The sequence below is a fragment of the Anopheles ziemanni genome, chromosome 3 (assembly GCF_943734765.1).
Source record: "Anopheles ziemanni chromosome 3, idAnoZiCoDA_A2_x.2, whole genome shotgun sequence".
Taxonomy (NCBI): domain Eukaryota; kingdom Metazoa; phylum Arthropoda; class Insecta; order Diptera; family Culicidae; genus Anopheles; species Anopheles ziemanni.
This window is the reverse complement of record NC_080706.1, coordinates 57,537,967-57,549,437: the sequence shown is the minus strand read 5'-3', so window position 1 is coordinate 57,549,437 and position 11,471 is coordinate 57,537,967. Positions and strand designations below refer to the sequence as shown.

General features: G+C 39.1%; 1 protein-coding gene across 1 annotated transcript; it reads right to left on the bottom strand.

The window, feature by feature from the left end:
• Window positions 1-954: 954 nt before the first annotated feature.
• Window positions 955-9,786, bottom strand: LOC131285084 (transmembrane protein 132E). The gene is made up of 14 exons (XM_058313941.1): window positions 9,744-9,786; window positions 8,599-9,496; window positions 8,361-8,543; window positions 8,057-8,297; window positions 7,832-7,975; window positions 7,552-7,754; window positions 7,128-7,446; window positions 4,853-5,100; window positions 4,566-4,758; window positions 3,888-4,491; window positions 3,574-3,808; window positions 3,378-3,498; window positions 2,360-3,310; window positions 955-2,282 (listed from the first exon to the last, which is right to left on the bottom strand). Exons 1-14 carry the CDS (start codon window positions 9,784-9,786, stop codon window positions 2,268-2,270), a joined length of 4,398 nt encoding a protein of 1,465 aa, XP_058169924.1. The 3' UTR covers window positions 955-2,267.
• Between the last annotated feature and the right edge of the window lie 1,685 nt (window positions 9,787-11,471).

Below are 11,471 nucleotides of genomic sequence, written 5' to 3'. Positions count from 1 at the left end.
AATTGTATCCTATAGTCCACAGAACGGCATTTTGTTAATCTAGTACTGATGATGCTTTTTTATGAATTAATAACCGTTTAAAATTATCGTAAATATCATCTGTTGATTCATTTAAAAACATTTCCAGAGTTGTTATAACTTAAAAAAAAAAATTGATAGTGAATGGTTGATATACCAAAAACAAGCGTGAGTTTACAATTTGTGACACGTAAAACGAGCAGCAAGATTGTTTTGCTTAGTTTCGAATTTGTACATTTTGTTTTTTTTTCACTTCTTATGTAATGCTCGAATTGTTGCATAGTGTAAACTCGGCTTACAAATCAAAAGCCAAACGTGAAGACAAGTATTTTTTTTGAATTTTATTATACATGTTTGGGTTGCAAATCATAAAAACATCATGCATCTCCTCTAATAGTCCGTGATTGTTGTCAACAGACTTTTTTGACGACTTATCATCAGTACATAATAAAAAAAAGAATAAAAAGTAAACTAGGGTTTCTACAATGGAAATAATTGTACATAGTGTGGTTGAATTTTTTAGTGTAAATGTTCACAAGTTGTAAATGGAAGCAAAAGCAGGGTAAACATTATGTTTTCTTCTATCCTCAAAGTGTTTAGACAATTCATCGATTCATGCTAGAAAAATTTCCCTAACATTATTTTACGATTTTACTCATATATGTTTCGTGTATCCAAAATTATGTACTCCATTATTATTAAACAGACAATCGTTGACTAGAGCGTGTGTTTGTTAAATTACGAGTGAGATTATGGATGTCGACTTTTAAATCAGTTTCCAATATAAATAAAAATATAACAATCAACTATCCCACCAAACGATTCCGTGACTGAAAAGTATGGACTTATTTGATAAAAGTATTAACAGAATAAATAATTCTTCGTAAAGCTACACGAAACCCATACAAAACTGTCAACATAATGATACGGATGGCAAACGTTAACTAATGCGATCTATTCCATTATGCTTGAATAATGAAATCAATTTTGAAAAAGTACGTGATTTACATTCAACTGTATAGTTTCCAGTTTCTAGAGACGACCATATAAGCAATTATAGATACTCTGCGGTAAATTTTGTACAGTAGTTGAGTAATACATACAAAACTCAAGATTTTATCCTTGAGTTTAATTTTTGCACATACAATACATTATATTGTATACGTAATAAATGGTACACGGCTGTTTAGCTCATGCTCATCTAATACCATAGTTCTTTTGTTATGTCTTGCATTGATTTTTAAATGTAGCAATGTATGCATAGTGTAGTAACAGTTTGCATTGGCCTTTCGACGACAATATTCATCTTATTCGCTTTTATAATATATGTTTATATTCATCTTCACGATCACTGCAAAGTCGCACTATTAAAGATCCTTACTTTAAATAAAAACAATAGGATAACGCGAATATATCAGCAGTCACGAATGATCCTCAGAAACTTATGTCTCACAGCTAGAATGCACAAGCGTAAGAAGCTAAAATTGGTGTAATGCATAAGTCCAAATTTGAACAATGGCGACCAGGCTTGGTAAAGCCATGTTAATATGTAAGGGCACTACTCGTACATGGAAAGTCAGTCCTACTGTACTGGAGAAGGGGATTGGTCGGAAATCGAACCCACGGTAGGGGATTGCCCAATCGCTTGTTGATCGTGTTCGTATTGGTGTATGTGCACACCATTCTCAGACCTCTCAGTGTAGTGCGTTATTCATACTTTTAACAATTAAAACAAAGTTGAGATCATAATGAAACATGGAGAATTGTGAAAAAAATAATCTCCTATCTAACAAGATTCCAGAGTTTGTTACATTTATGGTGCAATTATGATGTCCATGTTTGCATGCATGGGTGGGCACTGGTTCATTGTTTGGACTTTATTTGCTACGCTATACTAGGCGAAATGGCACCCTTTTTATATACCTTTTCATGTTTCTAAGCACGATGCACTTCCACTCATTGTGGTCACTTTGTACGGACGTTTTGTAACACCGGTTGGTGTTTTATGAAGATGATGCTTAAGATGGAATTATACTATGCAATACAAGCCAATGGTGCGAGTTAATCCTTAAAACGCATTTTGCCTACGCGTACGACTCACTCAAATGCTCAAAGAATTGTTCAAAGTTAGGATCTTTTATACCAGGAATAAATGATGGGCTTATGGGAACTGGAGTTTTGGCTACGTTTCGATATTGCTGATGAAACGTTGACAATATTTCGCGAATCTTTGCAATGATCTCCTGCACTCAGGCATTCGATTCCTAGATTGGAAAAGAAAGAAAAATATTAGGTAATTTATGACCAGTTAAAAAATCTAAAATGACGCTCAGTGGCTTACCTTCAAGTTATCGAAATAATGCATAATTTGTTCATAATCCATGTCCAGGTCATCCAAACCTAGACTTTCTCCAGGGCCTAGCTCACTGTCAGGTGTGTTTGAAAACATTGGATTTCCGACTAGCGTTGCTTTCTTGTTCATCTTTTTCGATAGCATTTCCTGAGATGTTGACGGAGGTATCACTTGAACATGCTTAAGATTCGAATTATTTCTGCAACATTCATCATCCAATGGAGTTACAAAACCACCATTATCATCCGAGGAGCTTCCAGGCTCTGCTAATACACCCTTACTGCTTTGCGGCGAGGCTTCTTCTTCATCGGATTTTTCCAGCGATTGTTGGCTATTGCCCGTGTAAGGTTCACCCCCTTTTGCAATACCGACACTTTCTGCGATATCCGCCGTACCTTCCTGCACAGGACATAACTCACGGCGACATCCATTTAACCCCGCTTGCTGCTTTTGTTGAAGTATATGGTGATATAGATGATTATGTTGATGATTAATAGTATCAAATTTAAATGCTGTCTGTTGCGCATTTTTCTGTTCTACTATACGTTCTGCCATGTGAAGATCTTTAGATTGCCTGTGGTCTTCATGGGTTCTGTTCGTCAGATGATCTTCCACAGTAGTAGGTACAACGGAGAAGCCCTTATTTTCAAACGAATGGGGCGACCTATTAGCCGGTCGTAATGCTGCTACTGGATGTGTGTTTCCCTCAGCATACTGCGGACGCTGTATAGCATTGCAGAAAAGTGCCGCATCTATGTAGTGCTGCGTTTGAGTTAAGTTTTTCTGTTGCACAGGGACTGATTTTTGCAACTGTAAATGAAATGCAGGATTTGTGGCAGAACAGCTACGACTAGCCATGCCGGATGCACTATTTCGCAAAAGACGTTGGTGGTTCCGCTTGGGGGCTTTTAATTGTACTACGGCGTCAACTGACGATGGCTATAAAAATAAATAATATAGTATACCATTTTTTACAGTTCTCCTGTCCAATAAGTAAATGTCCTACCGTGCTAGACGCATGAGCCGTAACTCCTGTATGGCGATGTGGAGGAACTGGTGGACGATATTCTATACGATCGACCACAGTAGTGGTTACGCTATGAGTTGGAAGTGGTACTGCGTCTTCCCTACAATTTAAAAAAATTAAAATGTATAATTTTATTCATTCAATGTATAGCACGCTTCGAGTTGTCTCTGCTTACATCATGGGACGATGGCGACGATCCCGATTGTTATATGTATACGAATTCACCGTCATGGGTGGATCGTTGTTACCAAGAGCGTGAATTCCCCCTCGACTATTTCGTAACGGGATACATACACTGGGTGGGAGCTGAATATGATTGGGATTATCAAAGCTGTTGATTTGTATTATGCTTTCATCCGCGTCGCCGTATTTGTTATTCATCGGATTGCTTATTATGTGCATGCGTGATTCTATATATACCGAACGAAAAAAAAACAACAATGCAACGGTGAAACCATAGTTTGCATACTTAAAACAACTTTGAATTACCTCTGTTAACACTGGATTCGGACGCATTTTCTACATTTGAACGGTCCATCGTGGCTCGACCTAACCATACCCAATCGTGCGCATTTGTAGCACAAGATTCGTTACCTTTTCCAACATCAAATACACTCGCGTTTCCTGTACCATCGCGTACGCTGGCGTCACCATTGATGTCGATGGTAATCGGTCTATATCTCGAAGCATAAACGATACATGAGACCACAAATACAGCAATTGCCAAACAGAAAGCTGTCAACACAATGTACATTCCGATTTCTAAAGTCGTAGCATCTGCATGAACCATACTTTTGTTTGACGTAAACCCAATGAATGGTTCATTACTACCGGGTATAATGCCACTTCCGCGATGGTGTAGCCTAGACGGTTGCACTGCGGTTGCCATCTCATGACCTTTATCGTCTTTCAACGGTATACCAATCAGAATGTCTTCCAGATCGCTCATCTCTCGGCCTGACTTATTGCGTTCTCGACCAGCAATGCCGTCGTTTTGTACGGTATCTGGCCTCGTACTCGCATCTGTGACACTAAAATCGACTTGCACTGAAGCTAGCGAGGTCACTAGCGGTCCAATCGAGCCTTTAATACCCTGATAAGATAAAAACAATAAAACATATCATAGTTGCCACCTTTTTATATATTATTCTTCTAATTTAGATGTACCTGTTTGGAAACCGGCATATTCCGTCGTAAGCGACACTCTTCCGATAGAAGCAAAGTCACTCGAAGAAGTTCTCCGTTTCCTTCTCCTACGGCGATTACACGTGGATGATGGGAGGCTAGCATAGGGGCAAAAGCGACGACCTCTGTATCTAAGCTTTCAACTAGCAGGAAATAATCATCCACAGAAATATCCCTAAGTGTAAGAAAGAATAGATGGCAAGTCATTAGAAATATGTATTAGCTGCTGAAAGTAGAGAACTTCAGTACATGAACAGTAAGTTACTTGCCTGAGCGGTGTGCGTGATCCATCTGAAAACTCTAAATCGATATCCAGCAAACCTTCCTGATATTGTGCCGTTAATTTGCGAGTCACAGACGTTTCTGCGATGTATCCATTTTCGATGGAACCATCGTTGGAAATCGCTAGTTGCAGACCGGAAACAACTTTAACTATCAAACGTGTTATGGTAACTTTGTCGCTACCAACGCGGACCTCCCTTGCTCCAATTACCCTTCCGTTGATTGGCGAAAGAACCTGGAAAAGTGAAAACAAATTAATAAAACTTACTGCATCAAAGTAACAAATCGAACCATTAATCGTTTATTAGAATAACAGCTGTACAGGTGTAAAAACTAATCGCAGATTTAAAATCCCTGAATGAAGAGAGAAAGAAGATGTATAATCAGTTTTCCACTGTTAAGATAGTTTCTCAAGAATAAACTTCTTATTTCAAAAAACCCCGGTGGACCGTCGGTTTTCCAATGTTCTTTTAAAGTATCTCGATATCGGATAAATATTTTCTCAAACGAAAAAGCCCCGACACACATGTTTATCCTTTACATGAAGCTGGTACCGATGGAAAAAAAACTATAATAATGAAGCAATCAAATTGAATGCTACTATCTTATGCTTTAGAGTAGCGTTATATGCTTTGGCATTCTAAGAGAAAAGTGCCGTAAAAGCATCACATGTCGTTTGTTTTTGTTATCGAGTTTAAACAAAAACAAATGAAGTATGTCATCCCACTAGTTAAGAATGTCAGCATCGCTGCTAAGGAATGGGTTGTACTGCTTCCATTAATTTTTACGCAAAAGTAATATTATTAATGATTTTTTTGATCAGAAACTGTTAAAACGTAAGTATTTCCAACGAATGGTGGTTAGTTTTAACGCTTAGCCACAGTGATTTCACAGAAGACTTCGACACTGAAAGCCACCTGGCAAACGACCTTCTTCCCTCTGCAGTCGCTACTAACGACGAATATCGTGCGTGCTATGATCAAATCAAATCGGACAAGCAAAAAGAGGAACAAACTCGAAAAGAGAGCAGCTTGTGAGACTTTCTTACTTTGTAGCTAAGAGTTTGAAAGTTAAGTCCGCTGCAAAAATGCCAAATTTATTGTTTGATTGTTATTGAAATGTATTTCTATTGTTTCAAGTTGGTCTTTGAATACTGTTGAATAAAGCTGTCGAATTCATCCATTTCAAATGAACTACATCCATTTTGTTTTAAGTGCGCCAAGTAAGGAACACTTTGCGCCAAGGCACATTACAAACATCATGCGCCAAGTTAGGAACATGATGTGCCACAAAAAGAGTTTCTGGAACTTGAAGAAATTATTTTCGAGTTTTTCACTTATTTTACTTATATTCTATGGCAGTAAGGTAGTATGATAATAAGTATGATTTGACCGAACATTGATTTTGCTATTCAACTTTTTATGCAGAATTTCCTTAACTGCGCCAAGTATGGTACATCTACGGTATAAAGTAATGGTAAAATTGAAAACTTGTGTTTAAAATTAGCTCTCTATTGTACTATCGAAAGCCACTGGTCGCATTTCCTCCCAAAATAGCTTAGCCAAAATGTTTGTACTTAACAAGCATGATTTAAATGTTTGGTGTATTTTATTACCTCTTATAAATTTGCTATGAATTATGCTAATATTATCACGCATACATATGGCGGTGAACAAGAGCAACAGTTTTACACATTTTTTTCGATACAATCAAATAAATTTTGCATTGCAAAATAATTTTTTCGTCAGAATTTGGAAATCAATTGCATGTATTCAATACGCTTACGACGGAATTCTTGCTGCTCACCGTTTCCAATTAATGCAGATGCTTTCTAAAACAAATCTTAAGGAAAGTTTACATAAGCTGGTTGAAGTTTATTCTATAAAAAACTTATTCCGAATTAATCGAAGATTAATTAAATTCACCGCAAACATTTTATAGATTTTTAGGAAGCGTTACCGATTGTGACAGTTCAAGCCGTTGTTTCGTTTATAATGCTAATACACTGCTACACATCTGTAATTGCAATGCTCTCTCTTGTAGATATATTCGTATTTGTCGAAAAATCTGAAATCACAGCTCGTAATTCACAGTTCATAGAACCACGTCCACAACAAATTTTTGCCATTCCAACGAAAGACAATACTCAAGGCAATACTTATAACTGTCGCTCAAAACTTCTTTTTTATTTTAGTGCGCTATACGACTGTGAGAAATGTTGGGGTTCAAATTTTATTCGATATTTATTCAGTAGTATATTACCTGCACGTCTGTACGACCCATTGCCCTTCCTTGAAGAGTACGTCCGCGAAGTGTGGCGATTTTTGGATCGGCCACTCGAAGCAATGGCTGTACCAGATCCGTCACTTGTAAGCCAGTGCGTCGCGATATCAAATAGCTCACTCGACCGGAATCTTGGTCTACAGCCAAAAATCTCGCGTAAACCTCTACAGGGCTTTGCTGATACCTGGCTCGACAAATATTCCGTTCTGAGGAAACTCCATTCACGAAATCATCTCCATTATGGCCCCAAATACCAACGTAAGCTCGTTTTTTGCGACGTTTCGTTTTCCCGGGAGCGCTACACAAACAGAAAATGGATTAACCAATAATTATACGCCAAATCTATAAACCTCAATACCACGATGTCACTTTTCTAACAAAAAAAAAAAACGGTTTAGCTTACGTGTTATGTTCTTCGGGAATTTTCCAACCTTTAATTTGCGATAGGCGGAAGTCAGCGACTGATACTTCGAGAGGAAATTCCGGCATCCACACTGTAAACCGGGCCAGCCCGGTATACGTACCGTATTTTACCAGTATCGACGCATTGGAAGATCCTCTAATTTCCGATCCATCTACATATACCGAACTGCAAGACGATGATACCTAAAATTATTTGAAAAATATAATATTACGTCAAAAACTTGCATGAACAATAGCGAACGCAACAGAACTATATTTACCTTCATGACGCTCTCGTCCTCTGCCTGGCACGAGCTCTGTAACGTAACATCTGCTACTTTTCCCGCTTGCGATACAATAAAAACCTTCATAGCCTGCGATACTTGTCTGCCAGTTAATACTGCTGTATTCATCAATTCCCAATTCTGAAAATAGATGTATTCCATCAATAGGGATTGGACCTGAGAATAATATTTTATTTTTAATTAATGGAATGGAAATTATACCTTTGCAATGGGTAGAACCGCTTGGATGTCGTCTTTCTGTATTTCTAGCTTAGCAACAATCTTTTTCCGGGCTTCCTCGTGTATAGGCGAATGTGATGATGTTACAACTGGCTCTGCAGATTCATCCTTCATCTTCGCTCCATCGTGCACATAGCTTACTGACCAAATTATTCGCCCACCGTCCCAGTGTTCTTTAGTATCGTTTGCTACTTCCAGCAGCCATGTAAACACCTCCGTCACACTATGCCATCAACAATACGTTTTTACAAGAATAAAATTTAAAAACATATACAACAATTCTCACCGATTTTTTGTAGAAAGATCTTCTGAACGTAGCACATCTGCCGGACTGTCCGGATCCTGATCTTTACGGAAAGCGGTTACCCGAGCAACTGTATGCTTAGTATTTTCCTTTTCAACCGAAACATTCCATTCATCCGATGAGGCTACTGCTCCAAGTATGCGCATGCCGGCTTTAACGCGTGCCCTAAAAAATTGACCATTGATATTTAAATGATTTTTTGCAGCATTATAGTACTAACCGCACAATGAATACGGCAATATTTTGGCCTTGCTCTTGGTGCAAGAATACCGGAACATGAATTTTTGACAGAGGATATAGTGGCTGTTGAGGAACCATCATTGTAAGCGTTTCGTCGGCCCGCAGTTCCTTATACGGCAGCTGTGACTGAGTCAATGGAATTTTTGCGAAGGAAGTGAGGGGTTGTATCTGGATCTTTGGCTCGCAAAGTTCAGGACTTCGCGCTGGGGGCTCAAATACGCTATAGGCAACTTGGACCATACGCTGAGGAGTTTTGGGTGGGGCCCCATTCCTGCGTTCTTCTCTCTCCGGTGGTGGCATCGGTGGCCACCAATTCGCTGGAATTACTACTTCTGCAACGCATACACCATCTTCTCCATCCGGCATACACCGACCTTTCAGAGGCGTTTTTGTTCCCATGGAGGCATGCAAAAGAACACATATTTTCTGTCGTTGCAAATGACCACCCGGATCAGCGCCTGCATGGAACAGGACACGCAAAACTGGCGAATCTCGTGCTATAGTACTTTTCACAACGTGTGCCGAAATGTCCAAATGCAGATTTGATTGTTGCAAGTCTATTAGGGCGGCAGTAGTGTTCTGTACGCCGGCATCCGGATTTGCTGTTTCCAGCACGTCAGGCACAATGTAGCGAGCTGGTACTGTTTGTTTGGTTGAAAATGGCCCATAGCTTGCGCGGATCGACACAGGTTGGCTGGTTTGTACTACCGTAAATCGATCTACCGAAAGCGTGTATTCATTACTGCCTGAACGCGTTTTGCTGTTGGATGGTGCTATCGCTGGTACCAGGCCACTCTGACGAGGCGAGTGTTTCAAAAAGAACCCACTGTCTGGTGTTTCAAAGTGGACTTCGACAGAATACACAATTCCAAGTAATGCTGAAATGGGACAAAGAATGGTTCGTATTAGTCTTAAAATGTCCATCATATTATCCTAGGTAGGGATCACAGGTGGGTTCATCATCATCATCGTCACCATCATATATAAATTCCACTAATCGATTGTACAACGTGATACAAACATACTTCAATAATCAAACGACCGGCACATACACACACACATATATATCTTTTTCTTCTTGGCGTAACGACCTTATTGGTCATGCCTGCCCCTTTAAGGGCTCACTTGACTGGTGTCTTTTGCGTACGTGGATAATCAGGCCTTTCATACTGGGGAGGATCTTGTGTGGATTGGGATTCGAACCCACGTCATCGAGGGTGCGCCTTGAGCCTTGTGGGTTGATTTTCGATGGTTAACCATTACAAATTTATTTATTTACTAGCTTGAAGATCTGAAGAAGCGCCGGAAAGGAAAACATTAATGCTACTAAGATGCTATGGTACATTCAGGTTGCCTACAGACATATCAGTAGCTGTGTTTTCACGATATTTTTGTCACTTGTCATTATGTTATTTTGAAATAAATTCGCGGAGAAGGTATTATTCGTTCGCCAGAGATACAAAGTTTGAGTTGGATTGGAAAAAAAAAACATGTGATAATTTTTTTTTTTCAAAATTGTCTTCAAAATCGGCATTTACCACAATTCTAATAGTGAGCATTTCCATTTCACTTGCTTTGTTAGAGACAGTCCGAAAGTGTAACAGAAACAGCCAGGACTCGCTCTAACAGCATCTGATAAAGGAACTAGGAACGGGATTGGAGATGGGAAAATGTATAAATAGGTAGAAAGCGGGAAAACGGTCTTTTTATGTTACACAAAGAGGCGAAAGAAACTACACGGCCCAAAGCCTGTATAAACCATACATACTACTACTTCTTCTTCTTCTTCTTGGCGTAACGACCTCTTGGTCATGCCTGCCCGTTAAGGGCTTACGAGACTTGTTTCCCTGTTATACGTGGATAGTCAGTCCTCTCGTACAGGGGAGGGTCCGGTCTCGGTTGGGATTCGAACCCACGCCGTCGAGGTGGTGAGCCCCAGCGCTCATGGGCCGATTTTTTAACCGGCGCTGCCGCTCGGCTGTCGCGAACATACTACTACTTATGTTACACAATTTTGGGAAATAAAAAGATTGAAATTTTGGTTGTTCCTCCAACCTTAGAGCAGCTTCCTACGTTCTGTGAAATAACACGGTTTATGCCTCATTTAAATACTGGACTATAAAACTAAGTAATATAAAAGTAATAATTTGTTGACTTTATATACAAAATAGCACTCGTAAAACCCCATTTACCTTGGCTTGGTTCGCTTACCACTAACCATTAACTAAGGTGGTTAATTATTGCTCTGAAACATTTGGTTTTGACAGCAATTCAAACGATATTATTCATTTGCAATACACGCAACAACACGTAATACCTTGATCGGTTCAAGTTTGAAAACATTCAGAAATTACGGAAGTTACCTTACTTCAGCAAGTTGCGTGGTGTGTAAGAAGAAACAGCGTTAATCCATATCCTTCTAATCCAAATAGAAGGAAGTTCACCCCAAAATCGTACTAATTCCTGTGTATACTACATAGATACAGCCTAAGGTTTTGAGTATAGATAAAATTGCACAAAGGTTTTAGAGGTTTAATCAAAGTCGAAAAAGTAGAATCTACTTGGTTTATAAGCAACTGATCGATCCTTGGTTTATAAGCAACTGATGATCCAGGGACCATTGTTTCTGATTCCAAGGCCAAGGCCCTACGCATAACAATGTACAAACATATTCATATCTTTGTTTTATTTCAACCTTACAACTTTATTTTCTTTTTCTCCTTCTTAGTGTAACGATCGGCTCTTTTGGTCATGCCTGCCCTTTTTTAAAGAGCTTTTTTTTAATTGGATACTTTTTCCCTACATGTACGTAGATAGATAATCAGTCCTCTCTCGTACAGGGGAGGCTCAGCG

Bases quoted from the DNA above. Each gene is read 5' to 3' on its own strand.
- LOC131285084 (XM_058313941.1), bottom strand. From the start codon at position 9,786: ATGAAAGGCCTGATTATCCACGTACGCAAAAGACACCAGTCAA. The intron at 8,298-8,360 runs GTGAGAATTGTT...TTGATGGCATAG, and splicing joins GATCTTTCTACAAAAAATCG to TGTGACGGAGGTGTTTACAT. The intron at 7,755-7,831 runs GTAAATATAGTT...AAATAATTTTAG, and splicing joins AGGACGAGAGCGTCATGAAG to GTATCATCGTCTTGCAGTTC.